General features: G+C 34.2%; 3 protein-coding genes across 3 annotated transcripts; 2 read left to right on the forward strand and 1 right to left on the reverse strand.

The window, feature by feature from the left end:
- Positions 1-13: 13 nt before the first annotated feature.
- Positions 14-4,709, forward strand: olf186-M (Ki-ras-induced actin-interacting protein-IP3R-interacting domain olf186-M). Its single transcript, XM_018453305.1, is given in 8 exon segments — positions 14-222; positions 548-560; positions 1,322-1,625; positions 1,707-1,842; positions 1,844-1,940; positions 3,034-3,252; positions 3,343-4,504; positions 4,600-4,709. Coding segments are annotated over 6 exon segments (1,854 nt in total). The 5' UTR covers positions 14-222; positions 548-550; the 3' UTR covers positions 4,431-4,504; positions 4,600-4,709.
- A 2,668-nt stretch (positions 4,710-7,377) lies between these two features.
- On the reverse strand, positions 7,378-11,970 carry LOC108725973 (nucleolin). Its single transcript, XM_018453309.1, has 5 exons — positions 11,676-11,970; positions 8,623-8,874; positions 8,344-8,538; positions 8,039-8,166; positions 7,378-7,947 (listed from the first exon to the last, which is right to left on the reverse strand). The coding sequence occupies exons 1-5, from the start codon at positions 11,787-11,789 to the stop codon at positions 7,929-7,931; spliced, it is 708 nt and encodes a 235-aa protein (XP_018308811.1). The 5' UTR covers positions 11,790-11,970; the 3' UTR covers positions 7,378-7,928.
- A 2,769-nt stretch (positions 11,971-14,739) lies between these two features.
- LOC108725972 (dipeptidase 1) lies at positions 14,740-21,836 on the forward strand. Its single transcript, XM_018453308.1, has 8 exons — positions 14,740-14,932; positions 16,074-16,200; positions 18,072-18,243; positions 18,892-19,329; positions 19,727-19,985; positions 20,511-20,595; positions 20,710-20,785; positions 21,411-21,836. Exons 1-8 carry the CDS (start codon positions 14,846-14,848, stop codon positions 21,643-21,645), a joined length of 1,479 nt encoding a protein of 492 aa, XP_018308810.1. The 5' UTR covers positions 14,740-14,845; the 3' UTR covers positions 21,646-21,836.
- The last annotated feature ends 3,188 nt before the right edge of the window (positions 21,837-25,024 follow it).

Genomic DNA, 25,024 nt, shown 5'->3' on the forward strand with positions numbered 1-25,024 from the left:
TAGCCACTGATCTCCGGGCATGCACATGACGTGGCGGGTGTGCGGAGTGTCACGGACGCTGACAAGTGGACGCGCACTCGCGGACCAACTGACCGAGCAGTCTTAATCGCTCCGCGCCGCAAGCAAATTGCTCGTCGGGCGCGCAACATGTGCCTCGAGTTGCTCTGATTGTACACAGGGATATCGCCGTCAATGCCGTGTGGCTCATCAGCCTGATTAAAGGTACATATATATATGTATACGTGAACGCCACGCCGCGCCGTCCAGTCCAGTCCCGTCCGATTGCGCGGGTTCCCCGTGGCTATACAATAGATGTCCTTGTTTATCCCGTAGGTTAAACAAAGACATCTATCGTATAGGTCGCGGACTAAACGCACGGTGTAAACGTAGCCCGTGTCTGCCGAGGTTTCGTAACCGCGCATAAATACGATCGAGCTTGTTTATTACGTTGCGTATTGCATGGCACGTGCTCTCACGCAACTCTCTCTCTCTCTCTCTCTCTCTCCTTCTGTTTCTCACAATACTCTGTCCTTGTGCTGCCCGACAGGATATGGACCCAGGTATTTACACGATTGGATCACATATTCCATTTTCGATGAAATTATGCGGCGGATAGGATAAATCTCAAGTTTTATCGTGGTAGCAAAGCTTCTCGCACATTTGACGTCACTCCCGAACTATGTGAATGTGCAGAAACACGCTTTTCTTATCGGCATTTATCATTTTAATGTTTACATTAAAATTGTATTAGACGCAGTCCATCTATCTTTTAGATTCTATGCGACTTTCATACTCAGCGAAATATCAGGAAAAATGGCGAATATAAGATAGAATTTATAAGCACATATGTTATATTGCACTCAATTGTGCATATTTTAATTGTCGTGTTGGTATTATGATCTCAAAGATAACGTGGAATATTTTTGTAATAAAATAAATTATGAAAGAAGGGATTTTATATTTGTATAAGTAGAAACACTATTATTTTGTAAATTATCTCTACTTAATATTTTTTTTTATATTTTTGAGAAAAATAGTAGAAAGATAAATATCCTACATTTATATCTCACGATACCATTTATATTTCAATATTACTTTGCATAATTTTATCATTTGTTGCATTTTGACCTTTCTATGTTATAAATAAACTTGCTATTGCTTAAGAATATCGTAGTCAAACATTTATAATCATATTGACACATTTTTCTGTTCAATCATTACGTATATTTATTGATTATTATTTTATCATCATATGTATAATTTTACTAATTAATACATGATTGACCGAATGATTTTATGATCATCTTGTATGCTTTGTTAGAGAATGTAGGCAAGGAAACTATTCTAAAAGTGACAGATTGGTTGCGTGGAATTTGGGAAATGAGACGACGTGCCGGCGGACCAGTTCAACAATGGATTGACTCCATACCATCGACCTCCAAGTCGGACATTGTCATTGCGAGCGAGTGTCGAGAACATAGTCCGAGCTATGAACATAAACTGTTAACACCAACCGAGCCTAAGAACATTCCACTTTCTAAGGACTTACAGTCTCCAAGCATGACCGTATCAGCGCCTATTAATGTTCCTAATTCTGCAGCAATGAATACATCGGTATTACCAAGGTATAATAAGGAATATTCATGATTAAAGAGTTCGTTACAACAATCGATATTAAATCACGAATATCCGTTTGAATTTTTTAGTTCACTTCCTCATCAGAGATTGGCGCGGGATGCGAGTTTTCAGTCGGACAGCAGTCACTGCAGTAGCGTCGAGAGTTTATTAGAATTGCGAAAGGCAGATCCGGCAGCGATTCTGTTCGATCTTGGCTTCGGCGGCTCCATTAAGAGGCATCGCCGTAGACGAGTTTCTTAAGCAGCAACAGGAGACCACCGAATCTTTTGATTCGATATCTTTAGGATATAGAGGCCTAACGGGTAAAATGAATTTTTCAACAGCAATAATCGTAACGATTACACTATGTTCAAGAAGAATCAATTTCTTTTGGAAATAGTGAATTCTGAAATTCATCATTCTATGTGTGAAAAACAATAAGAATTTTATAGTTACTATGTTGTCTATGACTTGTATCTTTAGTATCATCACTAAATGAATTAAGAACAATATTTTTATAAAGTTGATTATTAAATTTATATTTCTGGGTACAAAATGTATCCGCAAATATTTTGCCATATAGAATAATAATTTTGTAGGAAGCAATAGCGCATTATACGTTCCTACACGTGTCCGACAGCGCAGAAACTCTGGATCAAGTAATTTTGTAAGTCTCGCGTGAGAATCAGTAATCAAGGCTGTTTTAATGTACCTTTTTTTAAAACCAGTTTAATTGACTTATCTAGAAATGCATAGCTGTTCTCTGTTATTTATATTGTTTTGGTTTTTATTTTAGTAAGCATTTACATTACAGCTTCTTGTTTTTGCTTATTTATGCGTCAGTCGACGTACGATGTTTGTACTATTTTTATGTAGAAGTTTTATTATTTCTTTTGTATTTATTACAAAACTTGCTTCTAAAATTTCCAAATGCTCGATAATAATCTTATATAAAATAGAACAAAAATAGATTTTACCGGATTGTAGACATGCAATTAATTATATAATATATGTGATTTAAGTTTTAAATTAATTTGCATGAACAATAGTATGTAAGAATAATACAATGATGTGTACTAATGCATTAAGAACACAAATTCAAAGCGCAAATTAGTAGTGATAGAATCGAAATATGTTTCCTAACGTTATCACTCGTATCTTAAAGTAATATTTAATTTTCTCGAAATCGTGTACAATAATCTAGCCGTTTAAAAAATACCCAGTTGTGTGAAATACACCACTAATAGATGGAACTTATGCACGTGTTATATGTTGTTCTTAGAATACATATTATTCTATTTTTATTTTATGTATTTTATGCATTCTATGCATCGCATTTTGTTCTGCGGCAATTAGTTATTGACCATTAATGAATACACATGCGATATATCTTGTTTTTTTTCTGCATTTTCAAAGGATCGCCATATGTAGCCCCATCGGAAATTGTGCAAAAAATTATGGAACGCTTGCGGGAACATGACAGCCATGAAGTGGATACGAGTTTGTATAATTATGACCAGTACAGTTCATTACATCAAAATGGAAAATTCTCTGTACTATCTCCTGATAACAGGCAGTTCTTGGAACAGCCACGTTCCAAAAGCCCTGATATGCACAACAAGCGTATGATCATAGGTAAACGAGAAATCTAATGCAAATAAATTTTAATATTGACTTAATTTAATTTATTTGCTATTGATAAAACGTTTTTTTTCTCTCTTGCAGGGCAAAAATCATTTACTTTCGGATGCGACGGAAATTTAATTGAAATATCTACCGATGGTACAAAACTTACGTGCGATTCAGTAAATGGTCATAATAGCTCACTGGATGCCAATGAAACTATAGAATTAAAGCAATCGTCTCCAGAAGGAAGTATGACATTCGAACACCGATATCTTTCAAAGTATGACAAAAGGCTAGCGAAACAATTGTCGTTTGATGATACTGTCGAATTTGCTGAAACCAACCAATTATCAAAAGATGATCGGGGGACCTCGAATAGTTTAAATATTGCTCAAAGTGGCACAAATATAGATGATAGGGAACATGAATATAATACAACAAATACAACTTTTAGAAAACACGAGTTTTCTGATACTCGAAGGGCTAGCGATGGTTCGTTTGACGCTAAACTCTTAAAGAATAAACTATTTTATGAAAGGAGATTTAGTGATAGCGCAATGCGTATTGCTGAACGTCAAAATAAGGAGCATACGTTAACGCAAAAGAGGAAAAGTCTCAAAAGACAGTCTAGAGTATGTGATACATCTGCAATGTATTATTGCGATTTAAGTCCTATTAGGTCTAGCATACCGAGTATAGTAATAATAGAACCTAATGAAGTAGATAATGAAGTATCGAGTGGCGTAACTGATAGTGCACAATTAAATATACCGAAATCATTCGAGCCAGCCGAAGATAAAACCGATCTGGAGTTAAAAACGGAGACGGAATTTTCGTTTAGTAAATCTGATTACATGCCTCCGCCATCAAATGTTAGTGAATCTATCAACAGATTAGACCGCTTTCAAACCGCATCGGAAGATTCGGCATCTAGTGATCATTCTTGTACGGAAGATAATCAAGTTTGTTGTTACAAAGGTAAAGTATGTAAAGATTGTAAGCATGGTAAAAACTGCCCGGATTGTTGTTGTTATGCTAACAAACGGAAATATCGGAAAAAGATGGAGAAGATTATGCAAGAAAATAAGAGATTAGAGGATATGCTAGCGAGAAGTAGGAGAGAGGTGGCACACATTCGTGATATGCTAAGCAGTGTGTTATCAGTCAGGATGGAACCAGGATTTTAGACGGATTACTTAGAGCAATTGCCAATTTTGGTAAAAGTAATACTATCATCTTGTGATATGGAGGAAGGGGGAGGGTGAATATATACATTAGAGAAACTTAATATCTCTCTTGTAGAGAATTTTTGACTTTCTATTTAACACTTTAAACTAATCTATTCTTCTATTTCAGAAATCAAATATTTTTGAAGTTTACATTTTTTAACAAATGCTATTTCTGAAATGTACGTACCTAAGAACATATCTTTCATCATATTTTTTTATCTAAAACTAAAGCCGATAAATACACTCAATTATTTTTGCATGCTTATATCAATATAAAAATATTAATATAAATCTTTTTATATTTCTATTTCTGTATATATTATACTTCTTACATTTTTTTTACACTCAACGAGAGTTATAAACAAAAATCTTATTATATTTTGATTTTATTTAAGATTAGGTATTGGCACACGACCAAAAAAAGAAGTGCGTTTTTATCATCAGAATACTTCGTTAATACTGGCATAGGTGAATTATTAAAATAAATATAAATTTTCATTGTCTGAAATAAGATATCAGTTTAAACATACGGATGTTATTTTGTGATTGAGAGAAGATACTTTTTATAATCGATATACAAAATCACTCGAACGTGAGAATATATGAGATCCATTTATCAAATATTATATCGTTTTATTTAAAATTTGCACAGTTAAGCCAAGTAATCGAGCGAATAAAGATGAACTAAATGATATTTATTAGTAAATTCAAATATAAATAATCGTTTTATTTGAAATTTTATATAAATTTGACTGCACAAAATTTACACTTTCATGAATTGTATTTTAAATTTTACATACTCGAGACGATTAACTTGGTCTTACGTTATTTCGACTTTTCTCTTTTTAACTCTATCTCATATTCTAATCGTTACATTATTATATAAATCGCGTACATTCCGCTACCATACCTTCGAATATACTTGTTAAGTTTGAAGTATTGAATTATTTTTGTTATCTTATAACTAAATTTGTTGATTGAATATCTCTAGTTCATAATTGAAAAATAATAAGTAATAGTTATAGGTATACCTTGTTCACGTTTAATAGAATTTTTCTATATAATTGAGCATTTTTGTATGTATAATATAATATAATGCACAAAAGGAAGATTAATTGCAAGTTGAGAAAACACAGTCAGAACAGTAATGAAAGTTTGATATTTTCGTTACTCTTTTTAATAATTATATATTTACACAGTAAGATTGAAATGCTGGTCATTTCATATTTTATGCAGACAAAAAGAGATCTAGTCTTCTACAATTATTATAATACTGTCGGTACGGTGGTAAGATGTTCAACTGTTGATTCTTCATCTTCTGTCATTTTCCTATATTCAAAATAACGTGTTCTCAAGGAATTTTTCAGAAAACAACTCATGGTTTTGGGTATCAATTATTGAGAATTAATTTATGCTGCCATATTGAAGTACTTTTTGAATAATAGTATATTTCCACATATCACATTATAGATATAGATAATGTACATTCATTTAACTTTAATCTAACAACGGGATCAGTAGCTATAATATATTTAAAGAAATCTGCGATTTAATGAATTAAATAAAATGAAGAAATGATCTGAGATTTAAAATCAAATCAAATAACATATACTCGTTCTATTGAGATCAATTAAATACGAATTATTTGAGATTAATAAAGGAACGCTATTACCTACAATATTTGGGGAAGGAAAAAAGATGTTAAGTATACATTAAATTAATATATATGTATTGTTATGAAATGTATGTATAAGTCTGTTCATTCTTTTTACTTAATGCTAACAGTTAGTTAAACTAACAGTTAAGCTAACATCAATTGGAAGTTTATTTGATATTACTAAATGCGGATTTAATTTTTCCTAAGTATATAACATCATTTAATAAAGAAAAATGCCTTTTATTTTATCATGATATACAAATAAAACCATAGTTAGTACAGAAATACAAGATCATAAAAAATATCATACAAATAAAAAAAATTTAGAATATTAACATTTACGTAATAGAATTTTTAGTCCACATTTTACATAATAAATCAGTTTATCTATAACAAATTTCCTGATTTCTTACACAATATCAAACGATGAAATCTTGCTAAGATACATATTACTTATGTTAAGTATACAGAAAGTAATTATACAAACACGAATAGAAACACTGTAGTTATTAAGGTACAATGTACAATTGTGGGAAAACTCAATAATAAATATATACCACAATTGAGTTTCGTTTTTTATACGTATTAGCCATAATTTGCACCTAACGAATTTATCAGCTAAACATACTGCTAAATGTACCGTTTATAACACGTTTCATAGAAATCAACTGTTCACTATAAACTATCCAAGTATCTATTTTTTTTCAAATGTGTTTTTACTTATCATAAATAATCGCGAAACTATATTCTATAAATCGACGTGTGAAATAACACAATTTTATAGATACATACGAGATCAAACTATTTAATAACAGACAAAATATGTCAATATCGTCAATAATATAAGTTAACTTTGTACATACAACTGATCTCCTTTACAAGTTATGAATGCAGGTTGTCAATTACTGGAAGGATCTGCTAGTTTTTGTCTTATTATGATAAGCACATAATAACTGATTTAGCGTCATCCGTAGTAATTATGGAAACTGTAAGAAATATTTCTTGTAGAGTTCCTTATTTATATCATTTATATCAACTAGCATTTTTTCCAGTTCTAGTTCTGATCGAAAGAAGATATATATTATCATTTATAATCAAATAATTTACGTAACTCAAAATTGTATATAATTATAAACTTACATATCAAATTATATATAATTGTACATAAAATATGTCCATTTATATACAAATATATATATAATGATGTGTATAATTTTATACAATTATATATAAAATATTTTTTTCCCGGGATTATATCAGACATGACTGATAGTTTCATTTATTTCTCACTACGGGCGCGCTTGAAGTAACTGCATAAATGATAAAGCCAATGCAGCGCGTTTGTAGAGTTTAAATCACAAACAGACTAACAGTGACATCATAAACAAAATCGAACATCAACATGCATCCTTTATGCTAGGTAACATTGAATTTTTGTCGAAGATAAAACATTCGTAAATTATCGAGTGTTTCTGCGTTTACTAAACTCCGTAAATACGATGCATGTAGCGAGTAGCTTTCTTGATAATTGAAGCTCACATGTATATTCTGTCAGGGATATCAATTATAGCTAAACTACCCCCAGTAATAAACTCAGAGCCATGGTCCATCCAATCTTATATTTTAAATATGAACCTGCTACAGTACCATGCCACAGATATCATCCATGTGTATGTGTACATTGTGTAAATATATGTTTCGTGAATAGTGTACATGTAGATGTGAATGTTTGTCCTTTCTTTCCTTATAACATATGTTTTCTTAAGACGTATATAAACAAAGAGCAAACTCGATTTAATTTAATCTTCTTTATCATCCCTGAAATTAATGAAAAGAAATTTGTAATCATATTATACATATATACTGCAACATTGTAGATCACAATGCGATCAACGATACAATTACATACTTTACAACTTCTTGTGGTTGCGATGGATCAAAATGAAGTTCAACAATTGTCTCTTGTCTACTTTGCACTTTAAAGGAAACCTGGACCGCTATGTATTGGTCTTTGTTACTCTGTTGCCAACCGGAATACTGAAATGAAATGTAATTTCTGTAAATTACATTTATAAATATAATTTAAGTGAGATTTATGCGCCACACAAATTTCTGTTTATCTAATATCGACTAATGCAACTGAATTACAGGTCAGTTTAGTGAATGTTAGAATTATTTTTTATTCTGAAAAAAAAAAAAAATCGATGCACTTACTGTCGTTGTGCTTCTGTACAGTACTTTCCCATCTTCCTTAAAAGGTAAAAACTTTTGGAGCAATGCTTTTCCATCTATCCTCCACAAGGTTGGATAAGTGCTTGAGTCCACATCGGATTTACCCTTACTGGATAAGTTATTTTCCTTATTCTTATTAGATTCAATGTCAGCTTTTAAAAGAACGAATGAACCAGACTGCAAGAAACATTAATACAGATAGATATTTTTTTAAAAGTTTATTATAATCTTCTTAATATCGATCATGGCCCAATGACTTACTGTGTATTCTTTTGGAGTCTCTCCAGATTCGTTGAAACTGTTATCAGAATCATCATCTTCATCATCCTCCTTTTCATCATCGTCTTTCTTAGAGCGCCTTTTCCTCTTTGACTTTTTTCCTGTATCAGAATCAGACTCCTCTTCCTCTTCCTCTTCATCCTCTTCGAACTCCTCCTCTTCCTCTTCGTCCTCCTCTTCAGAGTGCTGTCGCTTTTTTCCTGCTCCTCTCTGTGGCCTTATTTTAGTACCAGCCTATTAAAAAAAATCACAAGTAATATATCAAAATTAAATATTTTCTCTTTCTTTCTCTGCCGTATATTTTTAATCGTATTCATAATAATCATACTTCCATGAAAGCTTAAAACGCACGATAGAAAAACATACAATTTAAGTAAAAAGTATAGGACACTATATGAACATCTCCTAGTTCATTAACGTGACAAACTAAACTAAGTTTAACAATTAACAAGAAGATATCTTGAAAAATGTTCGTTTTGATATAGTTTTCTGGTGTCTAATGTATATTAACTTTAATCTCAGAATTGATTCTTAGAACTAGGAAAGATAAAGAGTAAGTTGAACAAAAATTAAAATTAATCTACATTGGCGGGGGGGAGGGATTAAACATTAGAGTGATTTTGATTAAATATCGATTAACTTATCAAGTAATATTTTTACTATTTAGATAGAACTATCAATACTTTAATATATTTAACATAGAAAAAGATTGGCAATTACATTTAGAAGGGACTTCGCACAAATCATATAGAAAAGCGATTTCAGTCGAATTGGCTGAATTTTTGATATGTTGTAGTTCTCGTCATTCTGAACATATGTCTCAATATGCACAACCTGATCTTATAAACCGTGTCCGTGCTACAGGCTCTAGAAGGTCCAAATATAACATGTAAATAGGCTTTTCGACAGTATATGTGACCCTACGGTTCACTCCCGTGGTGTTTAATGTGTGACTCCAACACTCTGCTGTATGTGTGTGTTGTGTATGCATTTTCATACATTTATATAATAATGATGAATCATGATCTTTATTATATACATGTACAGGGTGTTGCAAATACATACTAGGCAGTACGACGGGTTACGCGGCAAACTTTGCAGGAGCAAACGCGGTTTAATAGGTAATAACGGTGACTTTATATTATAAAGTTTATATTATAAAGTTTAATTAATTTATTGATCGATTCATTTCAAAGGAGCTTTGATTCAACGCAACTTAATTTATATTATTACAAAGTTTTATTATTTATATTATAAAGTTTATGTTATAAAGTCACCGTCATCACCTACTGAACCGCATCTGTTCCTGCAAAGTTTGTTGCCCGTCGTACTGCCTAGTATCTGTAAGGCCGGAATCAGACTAGGCATTGAAGATTGAGATCGAAGATTGAAGATTGAAATTTGACCAATGAGGGCAAAGGAATTTTAGCTCCTATTGTTTCGATTGGTCAAATTTCAATCTTTCAATCTTCAATCTCAATCTTCAATGCCTAGTCTGATTCCGGCCTAACACCCTGTACATATGAGGCCTGTTCTTTTTGGCTGAACTTTTGCACCAGTTCATCTTTCTTCCTCTTTTTTCTTCCTGGAGAGAAAAGGAAGAAAGATGGACTGATGCAAAAGTTCAGTCAAAAAGAACAGGCCTACGATCACACACACAGACGCACAGTAGAGAGAGTTTGGAGTTAGGTATATTTGGACTTGCTAGGGCTTGTAGCACAGGATCAAGTTGTGTCCATTAAGACATTTACTCAAAATGACGAGAACTACAATACATAAAAAATTCAGCCAATTCGACTGAAACCACTTTTTCATATAATTTATAACGAATCAAACAATTCTGCCAGTTGAAACAATCACTGATTAAGCTAATCGGAGTTTAGTTGAAACCAATTGCTTGTCCGCTTCTACCAATGTAGTTTCATTTTAATTTAGGTTCACTGACTCTTTACTTTTTTCTAATTCTGAGAATTAGAAAAGGATGAACTGAGATTAAAGTTAATCTACACTGATAGAAACGGGCATCAGAGACAAGCAATCGAATGTCTCCATTTCTACCGATGTATAATAGATTAACTTCAATCTCGGTTTAATTTACTCTTTATTCTTTTCTAATTTTTAGAACTAGAAAAAGATAAAAAGTTATAAATTGAAGTCAAAATCTACACATTTGTAGAAACGGACAGTAAGTCCGGTTCTACCGATGTAAAAATTAACTTTAATCTCGGTCTAACTTATTCTTCAACTTTTTCTAATTTTAATTTTCTAATTCCTAGAATTAGAAAGAAAAAATGCAGAATAAATTGGAATTTACAAATCGTAGTATTCTCTTCTGGCGAAATAGCCAACCAAGTACAGCCAAGTAGCGATTTGAAATATTGCCGACCGGCGTGGCGCCACTGGCGCCATTGAGTAACCGACTGAACCGACCAACTGGACAACCGGCCGGCGACGATGGCCGTCGCGAAGCAATGCGAGACGAGAGGACCGTGCTAGACGAATGGCCCTATCTCGAAAGATACGTCTGGACAGCGCGACCGGATCGCCGTACGGGAAACCGCACGTCGTGGTTTCGCAAGCGGACTCGACGCCGAGGATCTTGTCTCGAGCGCGTTTCTCCCCGCGCCCGCGATATAAAGGCATAATATCGTCTGCCGCCGACGCCTCGCTCCGTTACGCTCTCGGAACTCGGAACACGAGTATCGCTTTACCTGGCGCATTCTTGGCGCGAGTTCGATTCGTCGGGAGGAAACCGTAAGAGGCGCGAATTTCGGGATAAGCATCCTCGTTTCTGGAACAGCTAAGTTGCGGCGAAATTCCGTCGGAGCATCGGAGTCGGTCGTTCTCACCCTTTCCCTCTTTCTCTCACTCTCTCTCTCTCGCTCACTCTTTCTCTTTTCCTCTCTCAAACGAGCGTCCTTTATCGTGCGAACGACGCAAACACGATAAAGAAAAATTGGCCGTCCTCGTCCGTGGGCGTGACAGGATGAAAAAGAAATGGAGCGAACGCGCGGCGTGTTAATTTAATAATTTACCTCGGTTCCGGCCTCCGGGGTCCATTCCTCCTCGGAGGCGCCCTCGACCTCCGGATAGTCCGGATCATCCACCTCGTAATCATCCTCGTCCGAGTAATCCTTGATCTTCTTCATGCTGTCCTTGCGCGAAATGTTTGCCGATTTTCCAAGACAGTGTCCACGAGAAGAACGTCGTTATGCGGGCGACACGCGCTGCTGAGGAAAGTGCGAAGAACCGGAGGAACGTGCACACGGAACACACGGAATATCGCAAACAATATGGCGGTCGGTAAGGGAGGAGGGAGGAGGAACGCTCCCTTTATTATCGTGAATTCGCGTGGACGGCGTGGCGCCGCGGCTGCGAAATCTGTCTCCCGATGGCAGCACCATTTCCATTTCACGACGATTCACGCCAGCTCTCGCTTACGTTGCGCCCCACCCCAGCCCACTCCCCCACCCCGCGGCCATCGTGCTGTCAGTGTCAATCAGTGCTATCGCCGATGCTCGAGCGCGGGAAAATGGACATTTTAGGATATCGAAGAAGTAAGAACAAATCGATTTCGAGATATCATTTTCGATTGAAGTTCACGCGTATATTCGAAGAGTTCAGAGATGTCAGTTGTAGGTTAAAGCTACCTCCAGTAATAAACTCGAAGCCTCCCTCTCATCATACATTCCAATCTTATATTTAAATGGTTGATTGTGTATCTTGTTGGAGTACATTCCGTTTCTCTCATATGTAATATGTATTATTTTATATCCTTGTTGTTTATTAAATATTAAAAAATGATAAAATGATTATATACATTATGCGTGAGACGGAACGCACTCTTGAAATAAAGTGAAAGTTACAAAAGTTAGCACTAGAACATTTTATAATTTCACATGGTCAATATACAGGGTGTCCCATAACTCACCTGACAACGCTCTTGGGCAGGTAGAGCGGACTAAACTGAGTCAAAAAGTCCTCTACTATTTTGTAATTTTCGCAATAGTTAACAAGATATTAATTATTAAAAATTGTCAAAAATTGATCTTCAATTATTTTTTTCTCAAATATTATCAACTTTACAGAAAAACTGTAAGAGACAAAAATTGTTTATTTTCTTCTCATAAAGTTCTGAGAATTTTTTCAGAATTTTTTAATACCGGATTTTCATGGTGGTAAAAATAAGAAAAATGCAATACTAAAAAGTTGATAAAAAATTCTGAAAAAATTCTTAGAGTTCCATGAGAAGAAAATAAACAATTTTTACCTCTTGTAGTTTTTTTGTAAAATTGATAGTATTTGAAAAAAAAATTATTGAAGACCAATATTCGGCAATTTTTAGTAATTAATATCTTGTTAACTATTGCGAAAATTACAAAATAGTAGAGGACTTTTCGACTCAGTTTAGTCCGCTCTACCTGCCCACGAGCGTTGTCAGGTGAGTTATGGGACACCCTGTATATCACCTTACTAAAATATTATACAATTGACTCCTAGAAACGATTGATCGATCGACGTTGAATCAGCATCGATTCGATGTTGATCGACCAATTATTTTTTGTTGAGATATTCTATTTATATATTTATTATCTCAATTGATCTTTTTATCATTGTTTTCATTATTCCTATACAGCACAGAATTTGCAGCAATATCGCTGCAATATTTCTGCAACATGCAATATTACTGCAATGTTGCAGCATTGTTGCTGCAACTTTTGTGCGCTGTAGGGGTTTCATTTTTGAAAACGTCGATATACTATATATTTTATAATATACTATAGCCAATTATTTGAAATTTCTTCTTTTATAAAAGAAAGTCGTCGATACTGACATAGGTCTCCTAAAGAGAGTGACACCCCCGTATTTCTCAGAAACTATAAACTGTTGCACTTTATTAATACTAATAAAATCATGATCTGTTTAGCTAATTAAAGAAGTACAAACTCATAATTCATATATTTGTGCTTGTTTCTATATCAAATCAGCTAAAAACGAATTCTACACTGAAAAAAAGATTGGCTGCTGCAGCAAATTAGATGGTAAAATATGGCATAGCATTTTTAATTGGCTGCAACCAATTAAAAATGCTATGCCATATTTTATCATCTAATTTGCTGCAGCAGCTAATCTTTTTTTCAGTGTTGTAGTTGTAAGAATTAGCCAATCACAGTCAAATATGAGAAAAATATTCGACTATGATTAGTCAATGCTTACAGCTACAACCACTTACAACTATGCTTACACAATTGTAGAATGGGTTTAATATGAAGTAAAATAATCCTCACGTAACTAAATATTCGTATCTGCAAACTCAACTTGTCCAACGCGTTACTTTGACAGCAGGACACATAAAATAAATATGCATATAATTCAATAAAAATGTTTTATAACGATGTGAAAAGATTTTGAAAAATCTTATATACGTTCACTTGTAGGTACTTTATATAGATAATGCTTGTAAAATAAAAAGAATATGAATACGTAGCATTACTGCCTACTGTATCAGTTTTGACAATTAGTTAATGTAACAATTAATTAATGTATCAGTTTCGACAAATTAGTTGCCAAAGTGCTGTAACAATAGGAGAATTAGAGTGTTGAAGAAATAAAATAATCAATTTAAAAAAATCATTTAACGGTTTCCCATCATGAATCCATCGTACGTAATTGAAGTTGACACATTATATATTTTTCAGAAATATTAATTTTAGCTGAGACGCTACACCCCCCCTCTCCTCTCTAATATTAAACTCAAAGTCACAGTTCATGGTCTATTTAATATTGTATTAAAAATTTTTTTTCATTATAATACTTATTCTTGCATGCGTTCATCTTTTTATAACCGAATTCTTTTTGCTCATGAAAAAGAATAAATTATTGCGATTGGTAAACGGAGAATACTAATTAAATCATTGAGACTCTGCAATTAAGAGAAATATAAATATATTTTTTAATTTAATTAAATGTAATTTCCAAGTTAGATGACGTTAGAGATGACAAGCAACATTCTCGATGCAACACCTCGACGATTGTTAATAATTTTTCGGCCTCGCGCAAGACCGGGTCGATATGAGGCTGACGCGTGCGCCGAGGCTCGACGCCGCGTCGGGACGCCGTTCCCTCCGTATTTACGATAGCGGCGATACCAGCAAAAACCCTGGCGTAAGGGTAAAGAACGGACGGAAGGACGTCGGAGAGAAAGATGTTTGAGCTCTACGGTGTCGGTAAGGACGGCATGGTGTATCACTCACCGCCTCCCAGGAGAAAGGAAGTCGACATCCTTTCGGAGGTAGGTATAGGACGACGAGCCCAGCTAAATATCCCTTGCTAATTCGTTAGTTGTGTCGAGGAGAGAGCTATCTCCTATAATTAACTTGTCTACTTATCTGAGAGACCCCAGAGAGCATCCGTTGAAATATACCATATATCTATTATTTACTTTCTATAATTAATGATCGAGCTGTCCACGCACGGATGCTACGCGTGTCGTTCTTAGCTTGACTTTTTTCTGGATTAAAGGTGAATTGAGCTTGTTTATGACACCTCTCCGGGATATTATTTATTTTATTTCTTGATATTGATAGAGAAAGTTGGAAAACAGTATAGAAGTGCTTCTTATCAATTCCTATGAATATATTCCTATTTATTCCTTATACATATATATATATATACATATATATATTCTTAGTAAACATTAAACCAATAAACATTAATTAACAGTAACATTACATCAATATTATATTTTCCCATTTAACAACATAAATGTAATATAACACATATTGTACGTAACAGTTATAGGTGAATGTTGAATAGGAAATGTTGAATAGGAAATTATAACGTTGTTATATTATTGTTAATTGATTGAATATTTACTGGTCAAAATAATTTAATCAAAATTTTTCATTTATGAATGTTTTTTATAAGCAACAAAGAGTCCAATTAGAGCATCACATTTATATCAGGTTATTTATGAAGATTGTCGTAACATTTGTTTTAAAGATAAAGATCCGAAGATGTTTCCAATTACGCAAAAGATACGATTAGTTTCTATTTTTTTAAATAGAATCAGACTTTACGATAAGTGCTATATGTTTGATCGGCGGGACGACGCCACGAGATAATTTGCGTAAATCTCTCGAAATGTTGATTCACCGTTGATGTTATTTTTACAATCGACTGCGAAAATCGTCTTGCAGGGATGCTTCATGCAAAGTAGTTTTCTATTTTTATTTCTTCTCTCAAGGCAGACGTGTTTTTCTTCACGATACACACGTCTTTCATAACTTACTAGCCGCTAATACCGGCGTAATGCGACGATTCGCGCAATGCGGATAATACGCGGAGATTATGCAATCGTTGCAATCTTAGAATTTAATTTACGGAGACGATTGCTCGGATTGCTAGCTTTGTAAATCAACGCGCTTTTGCAGACCTGCCTGCAGCTCTCGTCGCCAGAATTCATGAGAAAATTGCCCAACGGCGATGCACTTCACCACATCAAGGACACGGGTGTCTCGACTTCCTTCAACAAGGCTAAAGAACCACCAAGAGAGAGCAGTGAGTCCGTATAAGTCATTATTGCACACAGGATAAAATTAGAATACTTGAAAGGTTCAGTGTGATATTTCAGTTTGCATTCTGTCTTGCAAAAACTAAATTCGTAAGAAATTATAAGAATCCTTATAAGTATGGAGAACTTTATATTATCAAATATAAAAAGTATTTTACATTTGATAATATACAGCTTTCTATAATATATAAGATTCTTGTAATTTCTTGATACACTCTAAATAAAAGAAAAATTATTGTATTGGAGAGGGTAAGATTAAGCTAAAAATTATTTTACGCCGATGTAAAAAAATTCGTACTTCTAAAAAATTATCACATATATAGGTCTCATATAGAAAATTTCATGTTAGAATTAAGTGTAAAAGATACGTTCTGAGTAATTAATTAATTTTATAACAAATTAAACCTTAGTGCATTATTATGGACAACTATTATTTTAATAAACGATTGAGATATATACCTTCTCTCGAGTTAAGTACATTTGTACATAAATGTATTATATCTATTGCATTATTATACTCGCATCTAATAATAGCAATTATAATTACAGTCATCAGAATAAGTGACGACTGGCAAAATCAAATTAGCACGGATTTAATTTGTCGTGTCTCGCTCGATCGCCGAGCACTTTCTCGATTATCCCATCATCCCCGGTCGTTTCCGATGGTTAAACGTGACAGCTTCAACAGTTTCTTTCTTTTCTCCAATTTTGCACGTCAACGAGCTCGCTTATGTAAAAGCATTTGCGAGCGAAGGGAAGAAAAGTCCGTCGCGCGACGAGGAACGACGAGCGGCGAGTGACGCGGTCTCGTGATTTGATATGATTTCTATTTACGGCTCGGCGATCTCCTCAATCACAGATCAAAGTTTCAGTCATGGTAATTTCACGTACGGATAGATACGATCTATGCTCGGCTGGTCTTCCCGATCCGAGAAGATTCTGCTGCGGCCGATGTCGTTTCGTGGATGGTTTCCGCAACAGGCTGCCTTTGAACCTATTCCCTATTCATTACACACAAATATTAGCATGTTAAAACATAAGAACGTTAATAATAATGTAATAATATTTATTTTCAGATATATATAATATATACATTTATATAATATATATATAAAACATATATTTAGTTTATATAAATATATAAAATCTCTAATATCTATATATATATATACATACATATTTAAAATAGTACAAAACTAAGGTCTAAAAAATGCTTAAAGATTAAAACGTTCGTCAGATATCTCTTATGAACTTTGTATCTTTTTTAAAGCTACACAGAGAGAAAAATGTTTGGTATTTGTAACTATAATTATATATTACTATAATTATGATTATTACTGCTATAATAATAATAACAGTAACTATATATATAGTTCCAGCAACAAATGTATATAATTGGCAACCTAAAATGACTATAATTATAGTTGTTATATTTAGTTGTTATATTTATAAAAAATATGGTTGTCCCAAAATATAACTATAAAATTATAGTCACTTGAACCATTTTTATGGTAATTTCAACTATTTTATGGTTATAACAACTATAATTATAATCATTTTAGGTTGCCAATTATATACATTTGTTGCTGGAACTATATATATAGTTACTGTTATTATTATTATAGCAGTAATAATCATAATTATAGTAATATATAATTATAGTTACAAATACCAAACATTTTTCTCTCTGTGTATGTAGTATATATTTTTATATGTATATAGTTGACATACATTATCACTATATCTATTTGTCGATAAAATCGAAAAGAAATCTACGAATCGGACGACCATATAATAATCTTTCAATTTAATCGAAGGTGCAGACTAAATTAAATTTCGACATCGGTCAATGTTGTAGGAGGCAGTGCCGTGAGAAGATGGATGGTAATGACTGGATTCTTCTTCCTCGGATGTGCCTTGGTGGCTGGAGTAGGTCTACCTCTAGCTTTGGAACTTCGAAGTTCTCATCTACTGGAAGCTAGACTACAGGTGGTCCGAAGAATGCTTTCGGAGATTCCACTGATCGATGGGTAACAACTGTATTTCATATATAAATTTTATATATAAATAGAAAATACTTCTAGCTCTATATATAAATAGACTTTGCTCCGAATTAAAATATACCTGTCGTTAAAAATGAGCGCGAGTGTGGCGTAGCAGACAGCGCACTGGTCTACTATATTATAGAGATCCCGGGTTCGATGCTCGGCAGAATCGAAAATTTTTGTACGAGGAGCTCGTAGCTCCTCTCGCAAGGCAATGGCAAACCACTGAGTAATATACTTGCTCTGGAAACTTCTCTATCGTATTGTCGTTCGGAATCGACGTTAAACTGTAAGTCCCATGCTCCCATATGACTGTGTATATATAAGTAGCGTGCGCACCACAGGCATATGAGAGAAGTCACTACGATCGTCCACGACCAATAGAGTTAACAATAAGAGCAATAAAAAGAAGATCGCTAAAAATAATCGGCTGTTATTCAGAATCTTAGAGAAATTCTAAGTTAATTTTTAATATCAATTAAAGCTTTAAAATAAGACGACAAATTACGTTCTATCTAATATAAATCTTTAATTAAAAAGAAAAATATATAAGAGGAAAAATATGTACCATCGAAGTTACGATTACATATAATCTGCATTTATCATCTTGTATGATAAATGTATGTCTATCAGACACAACGACTTCGCCTGGAACCTGCGCAAGCATCGCGGCAGCACGAAGCTGGATAACTTCCCCTTCGACGAGGATCTGTCGCGCAACAGCAGCTGGGGTCCGCAGTGGCAGACCGACCTGATCCGTCTGGAGCAGGGGATCGTCGGGGCGCAATTTTGGTCGGCCTACGTACCATGCGAAGCCCAGTTCCTCGACGCCGTGCAACTCACCCTTGAGCAGATCGACATCGTGCGCCGGCTCACTTCACGTTATCCCAAACGCGTCCGGCTGGTGAAGACGAGCAGCGAGCTGGAGAACGCACACCGGGAGGGAGTGATCGCCAGTCTGGTGGGCATAGAGGGTGGCCACAGCATCGGCACCTCCATGGCGGTGCTGAGGAGCTTCCACCGGCTGGGCGCGCGCTACATGACCCTGACCCACAAGTGCAATACTCCGTGGTGAGTTTGACCTCTGCTTGGGGAAAGATTAACGTCTCTACGCTCGCGAGACGCGCACATGAGCGTTGCGCGTGGTAATGACAGCGGAAAGGAACGAACCTTGGAGGAGCAAATTGGCATCTTGTGCTAACGGTTGCTTTCACATCGCTGCAGTACTTTGTGTTTAGATTAATTGTTCGAAGAGAATCTAATAAGTCTCTAGAAGTTTATTACATCTTATTGCGCCGAGCGCAATTAGCTTAAATACAGATAAATGACATCTTGATTCTGAAAAGAAGTAGCTGCATGAAAATTTTGCATTTGCACATGAAATAAATCTTAATTGTCCGCATTTCTTCTATTAGATTTTTTAGAATTAGAGTTCGACGTAATATTGAATATTGATTTTGATTTCTAGGGCGGATTCATGCTCTGTAGACGATCCAAATTCGGAAACACCCTCTGATTTCCATAGCGATGGTCTCTCACCGTTCGGCAAGACGATCGTCCGAGAGCTGAATCGGCTCGGTATGCTTGTGGATCTCTCTCACGTCTCGGTGAGGACGATGAAGGACGCCCTCGCTGTGACAAAAGCGCCCGTTATATTCTCGCACAGCGCTGCCAAAGCTCTCTGCAACTCCTCGAGCAACGTCCCAGATGATGTGCTGCGAAATTTGGTAAGGAAGAAAAAACTTCCCTCGTGGAAATTGCGTACACGAATGACTATTACACATTCGTATTTTTAACACACTGTCTCGAAGCCGCTGCGATGAATACTATAGCAAAGTATAAATGATGGTTCGTAGAAATAAATTAGAGAAGTAGAAATAAATTATTTAACTTTATAGGCGTATCCAGGATTTTTTCTGGAAAAGGGGAAGAGTTTATCAATTCTATTATCACATAAACAGCAATTTTTTGCATCAGTGAATTGCTCTTTTGAATATTTTAAAATTTAGAATGTCTCCTTCTTGTTCCCGATTTTGAATACGAAACATTTTTGTAAATTGTAGCTTTTATTTTTTTTCCTGAAAGGAATGTAGATAATGTTTTTGTAAGCCGAATTTATTCTTACTTAAATATTTATTTTTAATTATTTCATGGAAGCAAAAAATTGTTTTATTATTACCTAAGTGTTCATCGCGATGACACAATATTTGCCCAAGGATTAATCGCGCGGCTTTCATCTCTGTTTCCTCCAGTCTCTCAACGGTGGTCTGGTTATGGTCAGTTTCGACAGCGCGCATTTGAGCTGCAGCGATAAGGCCTCCATGTACGACATTATAGGTGCGTAAATAGCACGGCGTGAGAAACATCAAAAAGAGATCGGGGATTGAAATAGTAGTAAACGTCAAAAACTCCGAGAGAGGGAATAAGACACAACACCGTCTCTTTTTACAGCTCACATCAATCACATCAGACGAATAGCTGGCGTGAACCACGTGGGCCTTGGTGCGGGCTATGATGGGATATTGAGGTAGTTGAAAACGCGCCAGCATTTCCGTATCTTTATTATGCTCTAGCACTAATGCACGTTCACGGAAATTATGCAACGTATAATGAAAATTAAGTACTTTCCAATTAATGGTTTTCCGAGTTACTGTACTATAATACTATATATACTAGCTATAATATTATTATACTGATAGTTTATTTCAACATTCATTTAATTTTTACTTACAATTAAAACTGTCAAAATAAATTTGCAGTTAAAAATAACTTGTAATAATTAATAATGATCTTGCTAATTTATTTCATTAATTAAAAGATAATTAACAAGGTATTTAATTTCATTCCTTTCAAAGAATGAGTACACATTTGGCAGATCATTCCGTGTTTTTTCGCTATAAATATAAATGTACGATTGCTTAATTTTCTATCTGCCATCTGTACTCGTATCTATTAAATTCACATTTATTTCATGATTGTCTGTGTAATGACAGAATAAATTTTTGCGTTTTCTATATATGCTTGATATAGATTCAAAACATTAAGCAGTTATGAGAGATTATTATTTTATTCTATTGCATAACGTATTTTCGGACAGAATCCGATGGATCTGGGCGATAAGAGAATTGAGAGAAATATTTGAACTTATTCAGGCCACCGACAGAATTGCCAGACGTTTCCGGCTACCCCTTGTTGCTGGCCGAGCTGACCAGAGACCGTAGATGGTCCGCGACCGATATAAAGAAGCTTGTAGGCGGAAATTTATTGCGCGTCCTCAAGGAAGTGGAGGATCACGCGGCGACTCTGTTGCACCAGTTTCCGTCGGAGGAGTGGATTCCTCAGGAGCTCATCGAGGACAGCGCCTATTGCAGATACCATGACACGTAGGATCGTCTTTTTCTCGCTCGTTTCCGTCATCGACGTTGTCATTTTATTTCCACGAGGTGTTTTTTCACTTAAAAAAACACATCATTGTATCATCTTTGTACCTGGGGAACACTCCGACTGTTTTACATTTTTAATAAAGTAGCGGTAGATTATCTCCGCATGCTTTGTTAAAGTTTCTCGTCTTCTTCACCCTACGCAGCCTCACAATACGAAAAATTATCCTTTTCTTTATCTGGACTCCTGTTTCATTGCATCTGATTCATCTAATGTCTATTAAGTTATTTCTCTTCCAGAAAGTTGTTTTTCCTGAAGAAGCTTACGTGTGAAAAATGAATATTTGATATTAATTGCTTATTATAATAACGTTAATACGACTCAAGGATTTTTAATATTTATCATATGATAAATATCTCTACAAAAGGCAATATTGATATATACGATACATATATGTAACACACAATTTGTATTTGTCTAATTTATGCCATACGATTTTTTTTTTCAAAATTGTTTTTTAACTTTGCTCGTCACAATTAGTGCGAAACACGGATTAACAAATTCAATAAGAATATTTGGATCTGTTTGACGATCGGCTCAGTTGCGTCATATTCAATTGCGATTATGATCAAAACGAACGTTTAACAGTTAAGTCAATTTATTTTGTCTTGTGTTTCCTCTCTCTCTCTTTCTCTCCTTGTCTACTGTCCACCGTCATATAATAAATGTTGAAGCAATTATTTAATCTCGCACATACATCTGTACGCACAGATGCATACAATGCTACAGCCAACAGAGGCAGACAAGTCGCAGTATGTCAATTACATCGTTTAATATTTAACTCGAGGCTTATATTTCAATCGGGGACGGCGCCGTAAATAATCGCTTCATCTGCCATCTGAATCCCGTGCGATTCTTTAAGGACAACAAATAAGTTGCGGAAGCTTCGACGTTGTTTGAATAATTTATACCTGCCTATGGGAGGAGTTGTCTGGAGATTATTAATAGTATCTACTTTTCTTGCATGCATGCTTTTCACACCGCTCTGATTAATGATAATTAATTCCAGATCGCGATAAAGTCATCGAAGTGCTCGTGAATATTTTCCTGATACGCATCGACAATTTAATATACCGGCAAAATTATACTTAATATCATAAAAAATTAATTTCTGATATAATGAATTAACTTCTATATATATATATATATATATGTGTATATATATGTCTCCTAGGATATACATAATGATTCGAGTAATGATTCCATTCTAAAGTAGATTGTCGTAATATTTAAAAAAATTCCAACAATTTTTAACTCAATTTTTTTTTTATCATAGAGAAATAATAACTTTTATTTTATTTTATTTTACTCTCTCTCTGTCGAAGATAACTTTCTGTGTGCGTGCGTGCGTGTGTGTGTACAGAGTGATTTTTATTTATATATTAATATTTTAGAGAATTAATTTTAATGCCAATGGTAATTAATGACGTCTCGAAAAAAATTATAAATATAGATGTATATCTATATTTATGACTAGATAAATATATAGATGCTATTTTCTAAATTACAATAAATGTTAAATTGTCAGAAACCAACTTAATAGACGAAACAATAAATCTACAAAAATACGTAGTACTTTATAGTGTTCTAATATAAAATAAATAAATAGATAATAAAGAAACAATAAATATTTTCTAGCAAAATCTTTCCGTCTAATTAAATTAATTACTCTTTTTATAAGTCATGCTATTACTAAAGCGAATGTTATTAATAATAGTTTTGCTGACAGAACAATAATTCTCTCAACGTAATGAAACCTGTTTGGTATAATTTGAGCGCATCGTAAACAAGTATTCATAAAACAAAGTTTAATAAGCGTAACTCTATTTCAGAACGGATAATCATATTTTATCCTTTGATCTTTTAACAACGTAGCTCAAATTTTAAAACTATCAAGTAGTTTTATGTCAGTCACGCGCATCCTTTCGGCCTTAAAAGGCCGACAAGAAATTGTTTCACAACTTTCTACGACAGATAAGAACAAATTAATTCTAATAGGATACTCCGCGTCATAGCTGCGCTAGTTCTTACATTTTTCAGAAATCGTGAAAGTGCTGTATTGATACACTACGACATGCATTGAGCTTTCGCCTTCGTTACTTAGTTTGTTCTCGCGATGTGGGTCATGTGCATCGTAACAGGTTGCAATATTTTTACTTTTGAAAACAACTGCAAAGAAGCATCACCCGATTTATTTTCCTCTCCCGTAGCGTTGCTCAATAGTGCGATCGTAAGCGGATTCAATGGAGCGCATCGAGCCGAGTTTTGGGTCTTGTTGACGGAAAAATAAATTTGCCCGGTTACATTTCGTAATGGTTTTTTTTTTCACTTGTTTAGTTGTCGTACGATTATGTTGGAATTAAAAAAAAGCGGTTAAGTGTTGTTTCCTGACACTGACATAAGATTCTTCAAACCGCAACTTTTTCAAGAGTTCTCCCTGCAAGTCCGCGAATGGAATTGCAAATTGATGAAATGGAAAAATATGCATATTTATATTCATAAATCCACATTCTGTCAACATCAACTAAAAACTGTTATATAAAACTATCTTTTATAATATTAATATTGTTGAGTGCGAAATTGATGTTACGTTACTTAATTTAATTTGTGTCGACTAGGATGTGGAAAAAATAAATACTTAAAAAAAAGGATTGTCACAAAACATTGGTATGAAAAAGAAAATAAAATAAAAGCCTATCATCTCTCTATGACAAAAAAAATTGAGATAAAAGATTCTGGAATCTTTTAACTTTTAAAGTACGATCAGGATCTATTTTTAAAATCTTACGCTTTCTACTTGAGTAAAATTTATAATCCATTGTTTCATTGTATTCCTTATTTCAAAATATGGCATCATTAGAGTGATTTCCCATCTTGTAAAGGTTAAATATTATGTGAAAATTGATAAAAAATAATTATATGTATATAGGGGAAAGTTGCCGAATGCACTTAACCTATTTTTTATTATATTTTCCATTTGGCACTGTTTTGTATGCAAATGAACAATAGAAATTATAGCTTGAGATTTTGGACGCTTATTATTACATGTTTAACTTTTCATCAATAACAAATGAATTTGTTATAAGTAAATCTTTTTGTAACATGCTGCAAAAGGTACGATTCAGGCAACCAGTCGCCTAAATCGTACCTATAGATACTTTTTATCGTATTTCCTTTGAAAGTATTGAATTTATGAATGAAAACAATTAAAGATATAAGATTAATAAAAGAAATCATTAACTAATATCTAATAATTAATTAATATCTAATTTTAATAATTTATTGAAGAAAATCAAATATTTTATAATTATTAAATAACAATAAT

Source organism: Mycetomoellerius zeteki, unplaced genomic scaffold (genome assembly GCF_001594055.1).
Source record: "Mycetomoellerius zeteki isolate Tzet28-1 unplaced genomic scaffold, Tzet1.0 scaffold377, whole genome shotgun sequence".
Classification (NCBI taxonomy): Eukaryota; Metazoa; Arthropoda; class Insecta; order Hymenoptera; family Formicidae; genus Mycetomoellerius; species Mycetomoellerius zeteki.